General features: G+C 38.2%; 1 protein-coding gene across 6 annotated transcripts in view; it reads right to left on the bottom strand.

The window, feature by feature from the left end:
• ACACA (acetyl-CoA carboxylase alpha) overlaps nt 1-22,796 on the bottom strand; it is a 429,246-nt gene that overhangs the window by 194,088 nt on the left and 212,362 nt on the right. For all 6 annotated transcript variants that reach the window (XM_063452852.1, XM_063452842.1, XM_063452868.1 and 3 more), the window contains 4 exons: nt 20,875-21,018; nt 18,092-18,194; nt 17,229-17,336; nt 6,756-6,812 (listed from right to left, as the gene is read on the bottom strand). In XM_063452852.1, coding sequence (XP_063308922.1) covers nt 6,756-6,812; nt 17,229-17,336; nt 18,092-18,194; nt 20,875-21,018 — 412 coding nt within the window. The remainder of the gene's footprint in view (nt 1-6,755; nt 6,813-17,228; nt 17,337-18,091; nt 18,195-20,874; nt 21,019-22,796) is intronic.

Genomic DNA, 22,796 nt, shown 5'->3' with positions numbered 1-22,796 from the left:
TGGTCAGGTGTCAGGTCGTGGTCTTGGGGGTCGTTGAGCGTGGGTGGCGTCAGTGATCGGGTTAACTGTGTCAATGGGCCCGTAGTAGGTTGTAGGGGACACAGCAGGTAGTTAACCTGTAACAATGTGCATTAAACTGTAATCAAGTACATAACAATAAAACATTTAGTATAGTGCAGCAGATACATTTGGAGGTCGATATGTAACAAAAAGCAGTGAATTGCGGTAATTTCCATAACAGTAGTGCATTAAGTTGGGTGTGCATTACATCTTATATTATAAACCTGGTGTCGTAGACTTTAGCCAGCATTCAGTCCCCCTGTTGTGCTGGTTCTCTGAGGTGTTGGTGTGGTGGGGGGTGAATTCTTTATGCTTCTCCGGTCGCCTGCGATAGTAGTGGGGGGGTCGTTGTATTGTTCGGGTTTGGGGTTCTAAAGTCTACCAGTTTTTGGGGTTTACAGCTCAGCCGGCGGGGTCTTTGTCGTGCCTCACTTACCAAGTAAGGGGCAGGGGTGAGATCGGCCATTCACTGCCTAAATTCTCGTGTTGCGTCCCGCCCTCCTCTTCTCAGTATGCCCCTTCGGTGTGTATGTTAGTGATAACAATATTGTGTGACCAGGTGTAGGCTTATGGGAGCGTGGTGTATAACGGTGGGATCCTCCTGGATCAGACATGGGTTATAGCATATAAGGGATACTCTAGTGTAGCTGCCAGCCGGTCCCGTGGCCTTCCGCCTCTGTGTTTGTATGCCACATTGTCTCTGGGAGTTAGAGTGTCCGTGGTCCTATGCTCTCTAGTTATGTGTTGCTTAAGTATGTTGGGTTCTTTGGTAGCGCGGTTTTTATATGAGTGTATCCGGGCCTTTGTTGGGTGGCCATAATGGTCCCTTCTTTCTTCTATGGTTAGGGGCTGTTTTCCCCCCGGGTTATGTAGCCGAAGGGGGTTTTTTGGTTTGCGATTAAGTTCGCCCCTTTATATTGTGTATCTACATGACCGGCCTGGAGGTGTGCCATTGTGTATGGAGCTTTGTTTGGCGGGAGTAGCGTGCCCGTGTAGAGGCTGCCGGGTTGCTTTCTGTTACAGGTTAGATATGGGAAGGCTTATAGGCCTAGTTCTCGGGGGTCTGGCTCTCGTTTGGTGAGCTCAGCTACAAGTGTGTGGGCTGCAGCCGGGCTCAGGGGTAGGAAGGGGGTCCCAGTGGTGTCTGTGCCTATGTCTATTGTTACATGTTTGTTATGCAGTTCTCTTAGGCTAAATCCTACACATTAAACATTTTTATAAACAACAGTTAGTGATAAGTTTGATAACTGAGCAACATATATTAATAACAATAATAAACTTGGTACTTAAGGTTTTAGAGTTGTGGCAATTTAGGAAAAGCCCTTTGGACAAGGTTGAACCTTTCGGTGCTGGTCAGTTCATGTGTCCGTTTGGGGTAGGCCTTTGGGTGCACTGTAGGTTCTCGGCTTGGTCTGGTATCTGGGCAGGCGGGGTCTCGGGTCGCTGTGTTTGCCGTTCTCCGCAGGTAGGTCGGTGGTCGGTGTTGGATGGCGAAGTGAGATGCCGATGTGGGCGGCAAAGTCTTGCATGTCCGAGACTTGATGAAGGGTATATGTTTGGTCGCCCTTTTTGACGAGAAGCTTAAAGGGATGACCCCACATGTATCGCCAGCCCTTCTCCGTGAGTGCGGTCGTAAGGGGTTTGAGTTCTCTGCGTTTCTTCAAGGTAGTCGGTGCCAGGTCTTGGTAAAAGTGTAGTGTGTGCCCCTGGTAGGTTGGGGGGTTATCTCTCGCTGTTTTCATGAGTAGTTCTTTCACTGGAAAGTGCAGGAGCTTGGTGATGATGTCCCTGGGCGCATTTAGGTTGAAGGCTGGGGGGCGCAGGGCCCTGTGTGCGCGTTCTATGTAGAGCTCCTGTTCTGTTGCTTCCGGGAGGATGGATTGGAAGATTGTGTGGACTGTGGTTAATATTGCCTCGGGCTGGACTGATTCAGGTAGGCCCCTGATTCTGATGTTTTGTCTCCGTGATCTGTTATTGAGGTCTTCGAGTCCATCTTCCAGGTATGTCACCCTGTCTTGTAGTGTTTCAATCACTCTGGAGTGTGTTTTAGTTGTGGCCTGTGTTTCAGTTAGTTGTTTCTCTGTGCGGCTGGTGCGTGAAGCCAGGGCCTCCATATCCTCTTTGAGGCCTGCAATTTGTTTCTCCAGTGCGGCTGTGGTGTAGGCCTTTATGTCGTCCGAGGTCTCCCTGAGCATACTCCTCAGGTCTGCCTTTGTGAGGGGTGTTGTTTGCCCCTCTGTCGGGTCGTACCCGTCTGATTCGGAGCCTGAATCCGTGGGGCCTTGTGATAAAGATGGCCGCCCGTCGTTTTTGCTGCGGAACATCGTCGCCACGGACGGAGTGGTGTCCCGTCTCTTTCTGTTGCCTCCCATGGGGTAGGTAGTGGAGGGGGGTGTAGGGTGTCCGTGGGTAGGGGTATGGTAGTCGGATGCTCGTTTTTGTCGCTGATGGTCGCGGATTGTAATCCCGGGGTCGGAGAGCTAAGGGCTCACGCGTCCGTCTCCATTAAGGGTTAGGCTCCGCCTCCTATTTGCCGCTTTATTAACTTACTTCTATGCCTCTGTACTTGGTGATGGGCATTCTCGGCTATTCGGCGCTCTGGTTTTCAATCCCAGCCTTTTGTTTTATTTCACGACTCTTCAGCACTTTCTGCTCTAGGGTCGCTTTCCTGGTATTAAAATGCCCGCGAATGCACGAGCGGGAATCGAACGATCGCGCCATGCTGTTTATGCACATGCGTGAAAATCCAAATTGCACATGTGTATTCTGTAATATGATTGCAGTGTGGTATTGGCTTCTCCTTTTAAGCACCAAAAGCTCATTTTTTTTCTTAAAGGTTTTTTTTCCCCCATATTAACGTTATATTACATGTTTTTATGTATTTATCAATCTCTGCTTTTTTAGCAGAGATTTGCTGTGCTAAGGATAAAATAGGAATCTTATGCAGTTATGGATTCAAATCTCTCTTCTCCCAGAAAAAAGTTCACACTCTAAAAGACATAGGTAAGCCTATTTTTTCTGTGGTTCCCAAACAAAAAAGTGCCTATTATTACTTGGAATTCCCTACGATGATAGCTTTATGGGAAGAAAATCATCCGGATCATACAAGGGAAGTTGCCCTAAAGCATCCTTTGTGAGGCATATGATAAGCGAGCCTTGTAAAAGTAAAGTCTCTGTGCAGACTGTCTAAAAGTGGCTACAGGCCAATTTACTCCTGTACCATATATTATGAGGATATCCAGCCTATTTCAGTACCTCTAGAATCAGCTCAAGTGGATCATTTGATTTCCAGAGTATGTAGGTCCTCATATCTGAAAGAATCTTTTAAGGTTGAGCCTTCTACCTCTAACCTTTCTTTTGGATGTCAGAAAGAACATAACATCTTTTCCAGTTTCTGGTACCATTAAGATCCTTATTATGGAGGAATGGTTCTACAATGAGAGAAGTTTTCAACACAAGGGAGTATCTTGCATCTTCATCCATTGAAATATCAGATGTTTGTACCTGGGACTCTGCTCCTAAGTGTACAATGAAGTACTTAGACTAGCTAAATGTTCAACTCTGTCTGTAAACAATGTGAGATCTCTCTGAGACTCCATGGATCCTCTCTAATAACCTATATAGCTGCTGGCACATGCTCTCATCCTGCTGCAAACTTTTACCTCAATCTCTAAGGATCTAAGAATGGTATGGATAGATAATCTTCCTTTTGTCTGTTGTCATTACAAGTCTTAAGCTGGAAATAGTCTTCAGCTAAGAAGCTTCCATAGGTTGTGTTATACCAGAAATATGACTATTTGTCTACTAGCTGGGCTCTTTGGCTCAGTACCTGGTCCATGTATGCATCCTCCTAGATGAATGGATCAAGAGAACAAGAGACCTAAGGTTCAGGAGAACATTTTGATCCAAGGACTCTCATTCACTTCCTTCCAGGACCCAGGTATTTCATACCTGGAACAGCGTATTGTAGATCTCAACCTTGAGAAGTGATTATTCTTCTACCAGAGGAAGAGAAGAGGTAAAAAGAGACGCATTGTGAATTTCATGGCTTACCCTCAATTAGAGGGAGCTATTGTAATAAATTTCAAAAGCAGCTAGAACACAAAGATTCTGTTTCTAACAGACGGATGGAGATCCATTCTAGACCTACATAAATTTACAGGATGTACATTCTTCATCATAAAGGCAGTATTCCTATTACATTGCCCCACATCATCAGAGGTTTACCAGATTGCAGTGGAAGGACACTTTCATTTTTACATCTTCATGGTGAACGATAAATATCTGCTGAAATAACCTTGATCCATCCAAGTCCAGGGTATAGCTGGGAACACTGTTTGACACAATCTAAGGCACGCTACAGTTCTCTTCAGAAAGTGCAGTATGATTTATCAAGCAAAGGTTGCAAGAGCCATCATCAATGTGTTTTTTACTTCTGTGTATCTTCTTCAGTACCTTCATGGGATCTACCAAAAGAGTTATATTCTCTTATACCAGGTCCAGTGCTGCGCTCCACTTTCTGAAGGTTTCGATATTGAAAAGAATGGCTGAAATATGAAGGAATTGCAGCAATTTCCCTTCTGAAGGCCAGGGAAAATGGATATCCTCGGCTACCTTTACAGAGTTGGGATGCCTTTTTTCATGGTCTATTTCTTATTAGGTGATAATTCAAATTCCTTATACCAAGGAGTTCTTCAATCCAGGACTCATCTAGGACTTAGCTACATCACCTCAGAGGTGCATGTCTCAGCACTCTTTTCGTGAAGGGGCTTTGAGATGGAGGTATCTAAATATCAGACGGCTGTATTTATATGATCCCTCAATTAACCATTGCTCCTGTGGACTTCTCAGCCCTTTTAACCATGAGACTATCTTTCCACAACTGCTTAATATTAAGTTAGCTCTATCGGTGACATTAGCATTGGGAAGAAGCATATCAGATCTTCAAGCACTATTTGGCATAAATCCCTTTACTGTCTTTCACAATATAGATTAATCCTCAATCTGTTACTGAATTTAGTCATAAAGTGGCTTATTATGGCTCTCCATATTAATGAAGAAATTATTGTTCCAGCTCTAAAAGCCTATTGATTGGCATGAAGACTCTGTAATGCAACTTTCTCCTCTTGTCCTAGATAGATGTCTTAATATCTATTTCTATAGATTCACTATCTGGCTTTCTTCTAATAGTCTATTTATCTGTACTAATGCACCAGGAGACGTCTTCATGCCTCTATATAAGCCATCAGCAGAGGGATAGTCTTGGCTATTTTCAGGCTACTAAGACCTAGGGGTTACAGTACCTAATGGTCTGTTAGTTCTCCACTAGAGCCGTTTTCCCCCCACTTGAGCATCAGCGACCAATTTTATCTGGATAAATGCCTGCTTGGTCCTCAACCAACACTTTTTTTAGACATTTGCATAGGTCAATTTGGTAATGTGGCAATAGCGGGCAATCAGTTTTTAATTTCCAATGTCCTTATGAGGTGTGTGTTGTCAATTTACATTCATATTTTGGTAGTCTTGTGTATTTCTTATTGCTTGGGTATTACCCATTGTTGTGCTGCCATGGCCAGGAAAAAGGAAAATGTATTCCTACTTACCATCATTTTATTTTCCTGGTCATAGGCCAAAACAAACATGCACTTTCTTTGGAATGCACTATCAAATCAATAAGTATCACAGGCTATGTGAGGAAAGTTAACAGTACACGTCCATCAATTTTTGTTTATATCTCAATATAATTGATATGTCATACATGTCATTATTTTTTAATTCATGTATATTCACATTTTCATAAACTCTTGTCTACCTTACCCTCTACAACTCCCCTTTTCTGACAGCAATCTTTATGTACTTGATATATACTAGACTGAGCTGAAATAGCAAACTATATAATTAAATGAAAGCATGAAACAGTTGCTTACTCTGAATGCTTATTAAGGAGACACCCAGCAAGAAAGCTAATTCCTTATGCACATACAGAAAATTATAGTAGGCTACAAAGAAAACACGCTATGAAGGTAATCTCCATAAAGATAGTAAGAAAACATTAAATCGCCACTTTACAGAAGCAGCAACACAAAAGATGAAAACCACAACTCTTAACAAACTTCAGATTTTATCAGCCCTTAATTATATGAACTTTTACGAATGACTTATAAACATTTTTATGTATAAGGCCTGAAATGTCTGAAACAGTTGTAAAACAGTGAGCATTAAGTCAGATAACTAAATTTGGCCAAAGGTCCATAAATACGGCTGTCAGAAAGTTGGAGTGGAAAAGACAGGCAAGTGACTCCTTCACAGTTTTCAACATACATGAATCAAAAAAAAAAATATATATATATATATATATATATATATTTTTTTTTTTAATGTAGCAAACCTTGCTAATATTGACAGTGTCAGATCTGGGCTTCAATAAAAATTAAATAATTCTGCATTGAACATGTGTAGCCTGCTCTTAATATTTGGCTTAGATCTGCGCATGTCACTAGCAGCAACTGGCAGAAATAGCCTGTAGCCACTATAAACACTGCAAACAGCTCAGGAATGCAGAGTTACGACGTGAGAAGAGAAATCAACTCAAGACACAAAAGCTAAACATGAATAAGCACATAAATAAAAAGATATGTGAAAATAAAGCAGAAACACAAGGCAATTCTTAATTAAAAGAAATGTGAAAATGATACCTTCTGGGCTACCAAAAATGTCAGACGACGTATACCATGATCCATTAGAACAACTTTCTATATAAAAAAAAAAGAAAAGAAACATTTTCATTTAAAATAAACCTTGAAAACTCAATTTGTTTTGGAATTATTTTTCCAATATTTAGAACACAGATTAAAAGTTCTTTTACTTTGGAGAAATACCAATCATTCCAACAGCAGTGTATTTTCCTTTACAAATGTTGTATTGTTACAAAGCTTATTAAATTGATTTTTTTGGTAAGTTAATAGCACATATAATTGGTCAGAGACACTTTGCAGCACACTTTTGTGAAAAAAAAAACATTAAAAAAAAATTAGAGATGTATAACGCATAGCAATTAAAATATATAGGTTAACACTTCTGGTGTTAGATATCGATCAGATATGGCATAGGCGAGGAGGACATAAAAACTTAGCATCCTAGTGGAGTAGTCTGGTTACTTGCTTTCTAAATAAAAAAAAAATCTGTTTAGCCAAGATCAACACTCTCAAAATGTGGCTTGTGATATTTTTTTATGTGGACCAGGGAAGCGACATCATTCAGAATTCACCTTGCAGCTCAGACGGGTAAATGCTTGCTCAACAAACAGCAGTATGAATTTCAGCAGGGGTAGGTAGGTTATTTTTTTTTAAATATATTGTTGGGAATGTGTGTATGTTCCCGAATAGTCACAAATGCAAAGTAAATTTCAAATTTTAGTGAGAAAGAGTTACATTGAAAAAAATACCCAAGTCAGGTTTAAAAGTTTGCTATTTTGGCCTAAAATTTTAAAGTCCCTTAGAATTTTCAACACATTTTCTTTTGTGCTAATTTAAACAAAATGTGAAACATACTTTAATTTAGTGTGTCTTTACATTTCATTTTACATGCCATTTTACCACTTGTCACTGAGCCTCAATATTTCATTGTGAAGCAAGCATGCAGGTTAGAATCTGAGTGAATTAGCTCACAGCACCCGCTGAAAGGGGCACTCAATGAGTCGTCATGTCACTAGTATGATCAGTTGTGAGGCTGCAGTTACCCTAAACTGCAATGTACAGTTTTACACTCCAGCAGACACATTCTATTTATTTATTTATTTTAAAGTAAGCTGCCCTTTAAGACAAACATGCCACCAATCCCTGTATTTCAGTCTCAAAACCATGGTAAATCTTTAACATTTTATTCACGTTCCCCTACTCATAAATATACAAAATATCCCTAATTCCTTTCTCACCCGTTTACTCCTATTGTACACTTCATAATTACGATGTAGGCAATAAGGAATTTAAATAATGCCATGTTGGCACTCAATGAATTGATACACTACATAGAGGGCACAATGGTTCATAAAAATCTTTTGTAAACAGAAATGGTGATAACAGATTTAATCCTCAACAGGCTATATAGGCATTGTACTGCACTTGTTTCGATAATGTGTGATCATGCTTCAGAGGTAGAACAAAGCTATTGCCTTCTATAAAAGTCATACTATCTATGTAACCTTGTCCCTCACATCTCAGACCCAGCTCAGTGTGTCAAGACTAGCTTTCTCTTTTTATGGAACAACTGAAAGCTGAACAGACACTTTTAGTGGTACAACATGTGAGATACGTACCTCCAGTTTCCAATCCTAGTAATATGATTTGGATAGGGCATTGCTCGGAGGTTTCTGAATATCAGAAGATCACAAAATACATAAAATGCTGCAAATCAAGCAATATATACTTTTTTTGACTCTGCTAATTCCAGCCACCCTCAATCCATTTGTATTGATAATTGCGTTTTAGAGCATTATGTGTCTTTCCCATATCATCTTCCGTTGTTAAACAGAAAGCAAACTACATCTTAATTTGCATCACTTCTGATACCTCCCCTATATGATCTCCTCATTACTTCAACAAGCAAGATCATGTTTTCGAATCATGTCCTATAGTGCACAGAGAGTGATCTCAAACTGTGCATTAAAATCAATAATGTACTGTGCGACGGACGTGTGCAAATAGTGCCATGTTTTATCTAAGAAATAGATTTACACTAATGATATATTATAGATAAAATAATTCATTTTACAAGTGTTTGCGCGTATTTACATATGTACAGTGCATTCAAAAAGTACTCAGACCACTTCATTTTTTCAGATTTTTATGTTGCAGTCTTATTCTACAATTGTTTACAGTACTTTTTTCCCTCATCAATCTCCAGTCAATCTCCCATAATGACAAAGCACAGAAAAACAGTTTTTTCCCTCCGATACTTTGTTATGACAATTGAAATTTAGCTCAGATGCATCGCATTTTGTCTGGATCATCTTTGGGATGTTTCTACACTTTGGAGTTCACCTGTGACAAATTAAATTGATTGGAGATGATTTGGAAAGACAAACACCTGTCTTTATAAGGTCTCACACCTGAAAATGAATATATCAGAGCAAAAAGCAAGCCATGCGGTCAAAGTTACTGCCTACAAGATTGTCTCAAGGCAGAGATTTGGGGAAGGATGCAAAAAACATTTTTTTGCTGCAGTGAAGGTTTCCAAGAGCACAGTGGCCTCCATAATTCTTAAATAGAAGAAGTTTGGAATAACCAGGACTTGCGCTGGCTGCTCAGCCAAACTGAGCAATCAGGAAAGAAGGGCCTTGGTAAGAGATGTGGACCTCTTTGTGAGCTCCAAAGATCACACGAGGAGACAGGGGTGACTTAATTAGAACAAGATTGATTAAGGAGTCTGAGTATTTTTTCAATGCACTGTAGGTATAATTACATGCACATATTATGTCCTTAAAGTTCTGGATCAACACAGCAGCAGAAAGTTGCGCACATTAGGTGATCAGTGACCTCTTTCTGCAGTAACCTTATCATTCAAAAATAAAGTATGAGTGGCTTATAAGTATATTTCAATTATTATACCTTTCAATGAAAATGTTACATGCATTTTGCCCTTAAATATTTCATGACATGGCAGGCTATTTTATTATGTACATTATGTTTATATGTTCTTTTTCCCATTATCATCAAACAACAAATTGAAGGATGCATCTCACAGCCCAAAAACGACAGTAGATAAAAATCTCACATACTTATTGTTCAATGGAAATCCTCGAAAGCCTAGCAAATATTTTATTAATTGAAAGTGACTCTTGATTGAATTTAAATGTTAAAATTGAGCTCAGTATTTTTACTAAGTGTGATATATGAACAGAAGCAACTTTCTAATGTAAAGTTATGTATTATGTGTACACACACATACACACTTGTGCTCAAACGTTTGCATACCCTGGCAGAAATTGTGAAATTTTGATTTGAAAATATGACTGATCATACAAAAAAAAATATTTTATTGAAGTATAGTGATCATATGAAGCCATTTATTATCACATGTTTTTTGGCTCCTTTTTAAATGATAATGATAACAGAAATCACCCAAATGGCCCTGACCAAAAGTTTACATATCCTTGAATATTTGGCCTTGTAACAGACACACAAGGTGACACATACATGTTAAAATGGCAATTAAATGTTAATTTCCCACACCTGTGGCTTTTTAAATAGCTCTCACGTGGATGCACTGAGCAGGCTAGATACAGAGCCATGGGGAGCAGAAAAGAACTGTCAAAACACCTGCATAACAAGTTAATGGAACTTTATAAAGATAGAAAATGATATAAAAAGATATTCAAAGCCTTGAAAATGCCAGTCAGTACGGTTCAATTACTTATTAAGAGGTGGAAAATTTGGAGATCTCTTGATACCAAGCCAAGGTCAGGTAGACCAAGAAAGATTTCATCCACAACTGCCAGAAGAGATACAAAGAAAACCTACAGGCAACCTCAGGAGAAATACAGGCTGCTCTGGAAAAAGACTGTGGTTGTTTCTAGGAGCACAATACGATAATACTTGAACAAAAATTAGCTGCATGGTCGAGTTGCCAGAAAGAAGCCTTTACTGTACCAATGCCACAAAAAAGCCCAGTTACAATATGCCTGACAACACCTTGACATACCTCACAGCTTCTGCCACACTGTAGTTTGGAGTTATAAGACCAAAATAGAGCTTTATGGTCACAACCATAAGTGCTATGTTTGGAGAGGGGTCAACAAGGCCTATAGTGGTGGTGGCTCACTGATGGTTTTTTTTTGTTTTTTTTGGGAGGGGGAGGGGGGGGAGATTTTGGCGAGACTAATGGACAACTATACCACCAGCAGGAATTAGGGGCCTCATAGACAACTATTACAAAATACTGCATGCTGTCATTGATGCTAAAGGAGGCAATGCACAGTATGAAGAACTAAGGGTATGCAGACTTTTGAACAGGGGTCATTCAATTTTTTTCTTTGTGGCCATGTTTTGTTTTATGATTGTGCCATTCTGTTATAACCTATAGTTGAATATGAATCCCATAAGAAATAAATGAAATGTGTTTTGCCTGCTCACTCATGTTTTCTTTACAACTGGTACATGTATTACCAATTCTCTGTGGGTTTGCAAACTTTTGAGCACAACTGTACATATACACACACACATTTATTTTTACGGTCCTTAAACTGTTCATATCACTGTGTCCTGCCCTTAAGACATTAAAATAAATTATTCAATTATTAAACTCAATTTAATTCCAGCACCTGTAGAGTCTATTTGTTTCAACTCCAATCTGTCTCCTGGGATGTCATTTGATGACATGTGTCCAATCAGAAGCATTAGGATGGTGTATGTGCACCAACTGCCACAATCCTTCAACAATACTTTTCATAGAGAAATACTGAATCCAACAATACTTTTCATAGAGAAATACTGAATCCAACCCTTCTCCATAAGAAGCATTTTCACTGTGAAATACAGTTGAGGGAGAAAACCGCCCTAGATGTCTCCTGGACAGCCATAAGGGGACTACTAACAACATTTTCTAAAACTGTCAATTTCTCTTCAATTCAATTTTTTAAGCCAGAGATTATAGGAATGGTGCCTGAATTATTTGTGACGTGGATTCAACAAAGTTTGGACTTGGCAGATTCATGCCATACATTAATGCTGCAAACCTCACACAGGAGTTGAGTCAAACTTGATTTGACGACGACTTTCCCATTCGCATGTTTAGTCAAAGAAGAACTAAAACTCTTGGCTAAGGCTGCATTTACAAGTTGCAAAGAGCATGGTGCCATGCTTGGCTATTAATGATCGGGTTACCTAAAAAAACAGCTGCTCAGTATATGTTTTCAATACATCAGTCTTAGCAAAGCAGAAGTAAATTGGATTATACTCATTGAACTCTATTCTGATCAACAATATGGTAGACCTTAACAAGATGAGAATGGTAACACAGTGAGAAAGAAACGAAGGATGTTCTGTCCTACGAACATGGACATTCTATGCCTGATGAGGTAGACCACAGAAGCAGATATGTAGAAGTTAGCCTTTTACACCCCTTATAACTATGTAACTATAACATTTTATACATACAATTCAAAATAATAAAAGCAGAATTTTATTTTTCTCTGATATTTTACATACATATATTCATTCATTTAAAACAAAACCACCAGCCCATGAAAAACACATTTTTAAAAAGCTAACCTGGTTTGAAAAAAAAAAAAACAAGCATCTAAAGTCTAGCACCAGGGCCAAATACTGATGTCCACAGGTGGGGGCTCAGAAAGGGATCTTACTAGCAAGTGGGATTTTATTACAGTATGTAGACACTGCTCACGGTTTACAAGGTATGGCAAGTAAGGGCATTAGGCAGGTACAAACCCTCCCTTGTACTAATGTGGGGGTCAATATATATATATATATATATATATATATATATTATTTTGTATTATTTTTTTTTTAATTATTATTCCTTTTTTAATGTGGTACCTGGCTAGCAAGTGCAGCGGATGTGTTCAGTTTGGTTGATTCTCAGTTATCTTAAGCTCGGAAGAACCAAAACTTTTTGCCTTGCACAAGTTTAGTGTGTTTAATAATGACAATAATATATATGTTTTATTTTTTGTAGATCACTCTATAATCTATGTGGCTGTCAATCATCACGTCACAATACAAAGATAATTAACTTTTTTTTCACTACTGGTAAATAGATTGCAAAGTGTAGAAGAAAAAGATCATAGATGTCTCTGCAGTATTATTGCTATTCATATATAAAAAAAAAAAAATAGATCCATGTTATAGATTGACACTTTATGATATATGGTTCTGCAGCTATGAGAAATGAGTGCAGACTAGACACTTGTGTTGCTTAATGTCCCTCAAAATCAGAAGAACAAAAAAAAAAAAAAATACAATCCACTCGACATTTGTAGAAAAAAATAGGGTGTAAAGACGGGAAAAATATCTCGGTTTGCAATTAAGAAAAGAAAAGGGAAAAAAAACACCTTGTAGCAACCATCTGCAATAATATTACTGTCCGGGAGAGAAGATAACTTTAATACTCATGGTTTTAAAATCAAAATTGTTATTGCTTTTAAAATTCCACAAGTGGCAGATAATAACAGCCTAGCAACAGGATTCTGATTACATTGTAATAATGTGGGTTTCCCAGCCAGTCTACAGTTATAACCAGGCGATTAGGCAGCAGCACCTGGAGAAACTCCATTAACGCTGACTGCTTCCATCTCCTCGGCAAGTCATTTACAAGTATATGATCCTAATTTCTATAAACATGCTGGGGCTGAGAGATTATTTGGACAATTTGGATCATACTAGTAGATGTTTAAATGTTTTTTTCCCTCCCTCCTACTGCCTGGAGCTTGATGCAAATGAAATCAAAACTATTTTTTTATTTTTTTTTTGCTTCTGTTTGTTTTTGAGAAAAGAAATACTGCTTATTTTCCCCAAGAGATAGATGGGAGGGGGAGAGATGGAAATGATCCCAGGTATAAGGAAGCAGGCTCCCAGCTGAAGCTTTAGAATTCATAGACCTAAAGGGGAAGATGACATGGCAATCAAGCCTTTCTGTATAGAAGGGCCGAAGGGTAATTATGATGTATGCCTTGTATCTGCAAACATTGTTGAAAAGCTATAATAAAGCATGCTGCATATAAAATGTCTCTGTTTGAGCCGAAGAAAAAGCTTGCATTTGACCTTGCGTCCTGCTAGTCTATATTAGGACCGTGTGGGAGCGAATATGTTAAATCTAAATAGCATGCTGGGGACGCCACTATATGAAACTCAAAAAATCCAGCAGTCGTCACATTATACTATGGAGAGGATGGACAGTCATTTTGCTCTCTATCCTATAATTACCACTATCACAAGTGCCTCTCACCTTACAAACATCAATATGCTTTAACGAGAACTTAATCATTAAAAAAGAACAATAAATCACAATCTACATATTAGTATTGCACCAAAAACATGACTGCAAATAATCTTGCCTTATAGGGTTTTTCTAGGCACCATAACCACTTCACATGACTGAAGTACTTATGGAGTCCCACTGTTCATTGTTAAACCTTTTTAGAATGAACAGATTCAAAATTAAAGAGGGTCCCCAGCTGCCTGTAGCACATGGAGTTTTTTCACTTTTCAAACATGGAGTTTATTGACTTATCACCTAATATAGTGAGGACCCTGGTACAATAAATCTTTTTGAGCTCTCCTTTAGCGCAAGGGTGACAAAAAAAATAGATCTCCATCTGTCGTGCAAATCCCCACAATGCTATAGCAGCTGAGGATCAGGGTTGTATTTGTGAGAAGTGTTTGTGCATTAGAATGTAAGCACGTTTTTGCATAGAGTAGGTATGTGTGCATGTATGTACTGTTGCAATTGGAATGCAGTGGTGTACTGCTAGGAAATGTTTGTGTTTGAATGCAGGGTTGTGTTTGTATGTAGTGTTAGCTTTTAAATAAAGGTGGACAGTTGTGTGTGGTGTTGAAGGGGAGTTTGTATATATTTTTTGCATTTTAATACAAGGGTGGGTTTGTATATAAATTTGGCATTTAACTGCAGAGGGGTGTTTGTAAGTAATGTTTGTGCTTGATTGCAATGGAGTGTTTGCATGCAGTGTTAGCGTTTTATTGCTTGTATGTATGTGCAAATACACATGCACTGCCACCTACATACATATTTACACAGATACACACACATACACACATACACACATAAAAAGAGACACATTCACACACAGATACACTCACTGACACACAAACAAATATATATAAACACAGTGACACACACAAATATACACAAAAACGCATACACAGATACACACACAGACACATACACACATACACAGATACACACATCATAATTGTTATATTTTCAGCCACCCTTCTGCAAACATACTTTTTATGAGCAGGAATCCTCCTGCCTGATGCTGCTAGGAGTGAGGGGCTAGCAGGTGTGTGTGTGTGTGTGTGTGTGTTTGTGAGTGTATGTAAGTGTATATGTGTCTCAGTGTGTGTATGTGTTTGGAAGTGTCTATGTCTGTAAGTGTATGTGTGTGTGAGTGTGTGTGTATATATGGGTGTGTCTCTACATGTGTCTGTATGTATGGGTCTCTTTGTGTATGTGTGTGTGTGTATATGTATGTGTCTGCATGTGTATCTGTTTGTCTGCATGTGTGTGTGGGGGGGGGCAGGGACGTGTGGGGTAGGAGGGAGATGTATGGGGGGGGCCCAGGGCAATTTTCGCACCAGTGCCCCATAGTTTATAGTTACGCCTCTGCTCTTGCCCCTCTGCGCTCAATCTGTAGGTGGGAGGAAGTGATAGGTGCTCACTTCCTCCCAGCGCTGTAGAGATTACAGGCGGCCCAGTTATGCTGTTAAAGGGCTGCAGTGCACAACACGGCCCCTGTTCAGCAATATCCGTCTGATGGTCGTAACTGCATGGGCCCCACCATGCTTGCAGGCCCTGGTAGTTCTACTGCTGCTTATAGGGAATTATAGTGAATGAACAACCATATGGCAAAATGTAATGCAATCCAAAAATCAATCCTAAAGTGGAAAATCACAGTAGCCTATTATAATGGGTGTGGTGCCAGCCTGGTATCATCACCTAGTTCTGAGTCCAACTATTTTCAAGTGGTTTGATGCAAACCAATGATCTTCCAGGTGCCAGCTACATGGCCCCTTGCTCCACATAAACTTATGCATTAGCAATATCAATGTCATTATGCTGTAGTGATTGTGGTGCTTTGAGTGCCCTTTTTGACATTTTGAAGATACAAAATATTTATATTGTGACACACAAATGAATGAAAGTGGAAAAAATTAAAGCAACCAATAACAACAAACAATGACTTTTGGGGTTAATCTCTACCATATCAACATGAATCCTGCAAAAAAAATTTTTAAAGGCACATAACATTTAAAGTGGTGATGTCTGCTGTTTGTACACAAGTTCCTTTGCTGTGAACCCTATTTTTGGGGGGTCTCTTAAGGCACAGTATCAGTTGCTCCACATTCTTTCCATATTTTTAACCTCTATCTAATTTGCTTGTCATCAGAATTGTATCCCTAGCTTTTTTATAAGCCCATTGATTTTCATGGTCCTGGTTGTTTCAGTATGTTCCTTTCTCTGTGGCTTTCAATGAACACACATAATTATTTTGTGTTCATCTGACACTTTGTTTTCACAGTTGGAATTTATCCAACTAATGACGTGACTTTGGAGAGGCAACGGATTGCACCAGAATCTATTTTCTGGCTTCCTAGCAATGTGTCAGGGAGATGGGTTGATAAAACAAAAATATGTTTAACAACTGTGTAACAATAAATAAAAAAAACTCTCTTGCGCCACGTCTCCCATAGGAACTTCGATTCTGGCCTCCGCTGATAATGGGATGCAGTTTGAGAAGCCAATCTCTTGCGGTGTAGCTTAGCTGCCTCCGAAATTGGTTGTGTAGGTTTGTATACAAGCAGGTGATGTTGTCCGCTCCACCTCCATTTTCAGCCTGAGAACCGCGTGTCTGCATTGGGAGCGTGGAGGTGCACTGTGAGTGGGTCGTCACTCGTTTCATGCCCAGTAGCCTGTCGATCTCTGTGTGCCAGCTTTCTCCAGAAATTAGCAAAGATGCTGTCCAGCTTGGTCACAATGTCAATCTGTTCTACACCGCCATGAGGTGAGCATGTGGCATCCACCATTACATGTGTCTCCATAACTGCAGCATGCTATCTTAGCAGTATACCTCATGCCCTACACTGCTAGGTTGGCCCCTGAGAGCAGACGAGGATAACCCCACCGGCCCAGGAGGTGGTAGGAGTTGAGTGGGACTGCACCAAAAGCACAAGGACGAGGCGATCGACCGCCTCTCCCCAGCGCCAACACCCGCAGGCCGCAGCACACCACCAGTGGCTCCCGGTAATCTGAATACTCGAGTAAGGTATCAGGAAGCTCGTCTGTGCATCCCGAACTTGGGTCTGTTTATTATTTTTAACACCTTATGCTTTTGTTTTACTTTGTATGTCAATTAAACTAAATAGTTTATCATTGTTGTAAAAATGGGAAATTATATTAATATTTTAATCTCTTACCTTTCTCTGAGTGAACTCCCGAAACATGGCAGCCAGTCCTTCATCATCAATATCGCAGTCTGTTTTGATAGCGACATTCAGAATATGAATAGGTTCATCTCTGGCATTCTGTATGAGATACAAAATCACTTTAGCAGCAAAGCCAATGAACAATATTTAGCTAATAATTAAAAGAACACTCAAAGAATACACACATTGCATCCGAAAACAGAAAAATAAACAGGTGATTTTTATTATGTTACTTATAGATTTACATTGGTAAAAATATATAAATTGACAGAAAATGTACAACACATGCCAAATCTGAATAATTAAAAAAATTCAGTAGCATACTTAAAAAACTGTAAGAGTCAGAACACGAATTACCTGCAAATATTGTGGTGAGTTGACTGACAAAATTTAGATGACACAGTTAATTTAGAAGAAAAAAAAAATACCCTTTAATTAGGAGATTTTTCTGATATTGGCCTAAAAGTTGCAAGCAAATAGCTTAAATGTTCTGCAATTCAATGTTTAATGAAAATACCCACTGTTTATAGTTCATTACAATTTGAGAAGAACAAATTGCTATCAACTAATACATAACAGGGGGAATTACACTTAATTTTGCAATGAAATAAATACAAAAAATACCATATTATTATTATTATTATTATGATCATTATTTATTTAGCACCAACAAATTCCACAGCGCTTTAGAATGTCTGGACTAACAAACAAACAAGTAATTGTAACCAGACAAGTTGGTCGTACAGGAACAGTATATCAAAAGATAGGATGAAATAGGTATAATGAAAGATGAGTAGTGAATACATTTATATTATGCATCCTGTCATATAACAAGTGAAATTAAGATCATGTACCTTATTGTCATCCTCATCATACAAAGAAGGATGGCCAGCTTCAGGAAAGATAGGAATTTGAGGAAGAGAGTCTGAGAAGCAGCTCATCACATCATCAAATATGCTTTAAAAGAAGTAAAATAAAATTACATACATATTACATATACATCACACATACATAAACTGATAAACACACATCCTAACATGCAATTTTGCAAGCTTCATTTTGATTTATCATGTGATTTGCAATATTTAAGATGCTTATCATTTTTTTCAACAAGGATACTAATTTGTCTTAAGTTTTGATTATCAGGTCTTAAGTAAATCACGACAAACCCTCCGTGTCTTACATACACTATTCTAGCAAATGTAGAGATTTTATGACATAAAATGAAATCTCATGAGACGTACAACAAAATCTAAAAAGTTCAAGTGCAAATGAAGGTCCCTTTGTCAAGATAACAAAAAAGTATTATTATTATCTAAACAAACAATAGCATTTCTTTAAATTCCAGAGCACAGACAGGATAATTAAAAGAATATTTTATTAATAACACGGCTTAATGGTGCCCCTGTTAAAATTCAAATTCAGTAATCTATCTAACATTATTTCACAAATAATGTGAGTTTTAACATGCAGTAACCAGTTAATCGGAGAATCGGAGTGTTCTGGTTTCATTGCAGCAATTTAAATAAGAAGCCATATTTCCTCTAACACACTCTCGCTTCCTTACTGCTCAAATTAAAATTTCTGCTTTGCAGATATGAACTCCAAAGCGTCTTGCTTAAAAAGTTACACTGTTCCAATCATCCCTTATTAGGCATCTGAGAGAAAAGTCTGTGACGTGGGCAATGAGATCTGTATAATCACCTCTCCTCCCAGGGGTCGTGCATTCGCACACATGGAAAAACAGATGCCACACTCATTGAATCAAAAGAAGACGGTCCCTGCTGGGATCTACTCTGTGGCTACGTCTAATTCTTCCTGACATTTAATTCCTCACTGTGCAAGCAGAATCCACTATTCCTAGCTCCCTAAAGAGACGCAATTTCCCATTCCCAAAATGGACGTGGTGAATAATGCAAATAAGCGGAGATAAGAATAAACGTTAGTAACATTCATTCAGACGCTTTAAAATCGTAGGACTCAAAAACCTTGCAGCAGGAAATAGAGAGCGGAAACAATGTGACTATCTGGAATATGTTTGTTTTCACCCTCTTTATTCCTAAGGGCAGAAACTGCCTGAGGGAAAGTACATACAAGATGTGTAGGAAACAATCTGTCTCCAAATGATAGGGATGAAGACTATTAATAGTTGTAGACACCCAGTGGAACCATTGAACCTCCCACAAAGCCCATCAGATAGATTCCACTCCATTTCTGATTATCAGTGGGTAATATATTCTGTGAATCCCTGCCATCTGGTTGAAAAATGCATTATATGGGCTTGAAGATAATATTGCTCACAGGAACAGATAACCCTCCCAATTTTCAAACCGCTAAATGTACACGAGTAACAGCACTGAACAAGTTGCTATAGGAGAAAAATACAGAGAAATCTCTTTTGAAACTCTCTCTAAACAAAATACTAACATGGTTATTCACTAAACAATGATTTTCATTTTGAGTTAAATACAAATGTCAAAACTGAAGCTATGCTGTGATTAGAGTCGAGATGAAAAACTTTTTGTAGATTTGATAACATTTTGAGTTTAGTGAACAGGAGTATAATTTCGAGGAGCATGTGAATTGCAATTAGTTTTGTCTGTCGTGTTCTCATGAATAGGTATACATCCAATAATACATATTTATCCAGGTATGAATATATACACTTTATAGAAAAATATATGGAAGCCATAATTGTAGGCAATACATAGTATTAATATTTTTGCATTAGTACGGTTTCAGTATTCTTTTCATCTAGGATAATCACAAAATACAATTGCAGCTACCAGCCAACTTGCTTTTGTAGCAGACTGTCTTGAGGCAAAGAGTGTGATATAGTCATGTGTGTAAAAAACACAAACACATACTCTTTTATCTGTCTGTCAAATTTTTGTACCCTGCACAGACATGTGGATGAGTGAAAAACCTTTAACAACACAAATTATTGTTTTTTTGTTTGTTTTGTTTTGTTATGTTTTGTTAAAACTTCAGTTTAACCGCTTACAGACAAATAGTAGTAAAAATCTTCACAGTGCTGTTCGTAGAATGATAGTATGCCTCCGTAGAGCTTATGACACTATAGTAACAAGCTATTTAATATGGAAAAAGAGTCTTTAAAGACTCGGTTTTGACAACTGCTGGGAATAGCCCTGGTCTTTAAAGGGTTAAGTTTCCAGATGCCTCTTCGATATGTGATATATTATAAGCACAACACTAAAAGTGGCCTGGGGATCATTAATTCGTAAAACAGTGAAACAGCGAAACAGCAACATTTTCCATTTTGGTTATAGACATACAGGGTCATTCACTAAACCATGAATTATCAGGAATTCATGAGGGAATTGCAAACTGAAGGCCAAGGTATCTGAGCTGGAAACATAGCTGATTTTGAGAATTTTTCCAATTACTCTATTTTGACTTACACTTTGCAATATCCTTGCATATTCCAGACAACTCACAGTTTAGCAAATTACCCTGAAGATTAATATAAATAATATTTAGTGCATCATGTAGAATCTTGTAATAATTTGTTATAATGCTAAAAGTGACAAAAGGCACAAAAGTGATTAAATTCTACATGTATATCCATACAGCTAAAAAAAATGTGTTTCAAAGACTAATGTCAAACTTGACACACCTGACAAAGTCATCAAATGTCCTGAATGATACCATACCACCCATTCTTTGGCATGGAGGCGTAAAAGATGTATCCAGGAGTACATCGCTGACACTGGCCACGTGAACCATCCCATAGTGATTAAGATTAGAGGAGAATGACATTCTAAATGACAAAACAGAGGTCAGATTAGAAAAATATTATAATGCAAATACCATCCAGTTAAAACACAGTCATTTAATATTTTTTTAACAATGTGCTGGAAATTAACCTATTTTTATACACTTATTTTCTAACATTTACTAAAAAGTTTAATCTGTTATTCATTTATGATTATTGGTTAGATTATTTTCTGCTTAACTTGGCGCATCGCATTCCTAAAAAATATTATTACCATATTTAAGAAATTTCACACATTTATTAATGTGCAGCAAGTTAGAATAACATACTACATTGTATTTTTTGGGGTTATTTTGTGGACTGCTCATTTAAATTTGATTAATATTGAGAAAAAATGGTAATTGCTGCCTTTCAGTTCACTTATTAAGGCTTGCTGCTCATTAATATATGTGTGAAATTTCTTAAATGTGTGAGATTTCTGCCTATCCTGCATTTTATGAAAGACAGGCTTGTGCTTAGAATGACCTCCACTAAGTCCTAGAATTCTAAAGTGGTGGTTCATAAAATACATTGAATTCATTTATTTTACACAGTTCTATAGATGTGGATACATTCACTACTTGCATGGCAAGATATTGTTGTTATAAATATAGCATTCTCTATTCTTGTCTAGTGATGTCGCGAACTGTCCGCCGAACCGTTCGCGAACATTTCGCCGGCGAACAATAGCGTGTTCGCGGCGAAACGAACATACTCAATTTCCGGTCCGCCCCCTATACGTCATCATTGAGTGAACTTTGGCCCGGAACCTCACAGTCAGCAGACACTTCCTGGGAGGGAGGGTCTGCTGCTGATTGGCTGGAATGTGTCTGCTGACTGTGAGGTTCCGGGCCAAAGTTCACTCAATGATGACGTATAGGGGGCGGACCGGAAATTGCGTATGTTCATTTCGCCGCGGACAGTTCGCGACATCTCTATTCTTGTCTTTGCTGAGAAAATATATAATCCCAGGGTAATATGCAAGCTTTAATATATAATTTATTTCGAAACCTTTTGAAAACCTACGTTTTTGGTAATTGTTTTCATAAAATTGCTAAATAATCTGCAAAGTTATAAATATTCAGAGCCCCAAAAATGTAAATAAAAGTTTAACCACAATGAACTATATTTATTTTTTAGCTGACGCTTCGTAGCATAAGATAGCTGTGAATTAGTTTATATTCAAAGTTTAAATGTCATTTAAAAAAATCACATAGGGGAAATGAACAATTAAAGTACATAATATAAAGTATGCAATGTACTAACAAAACAGCTTTGTTGCCAGCCGATGTATACAGTGAGGGAAAAAAGTATTTGATCCCTTGCTGATTTTGAACGTTTATCCACTGACAAAGAAATGATCAGTCTATAATTTTAATTGTAGATGTATTTTAACAGTGAGAGACAGAATAACAAAAATAAAATCCAGAAAAATGCATGTCAAAAAAGTTATAAACAGATTTGCATGTCAATGAGTGAAATCCTAATTTGATCCCATATCAATCAGCAAGATTTCTGGCTCTGAGGTGTCTTTTATACAGGTAACAAACTGAGATTAGGAGCACTCTCTTAACACAAATTAACTGTTAGTCTTCTTCGGTCTGGTGCTCCATGCAAGATCTTAACTCCTGGAGTTGAAATAATCATGAGAACGGTGAGAAATCATCCCAGAACTACACGGGAGGATCTTGTTAATGATTGCAAGGCAGCTGGGACCATATTCACCAAGAAAACAATTGGTAAAACACTATGCCCGCAAAGTCCCCCTGCTCAAGAAATTACAT

Source organism: Pelobates fuscus, chromosome 1, assembly GCF_036172605.1.
Source record: "Pelobates fuscus isolate aPelFus1 chromosome 1, aPelFus1.pri, whole genome shotgun sequence".
In the NCBI taxonomy this organism is placed as follows: Eukaryota; Metazoa; Chordata; class Amphibia; order Anura; family Pelobatidae; genus Pelobates; species Pelobates fuscus.
This window is presented reverse-complemented; position numbering and strand designations above follow the sequence as displayed.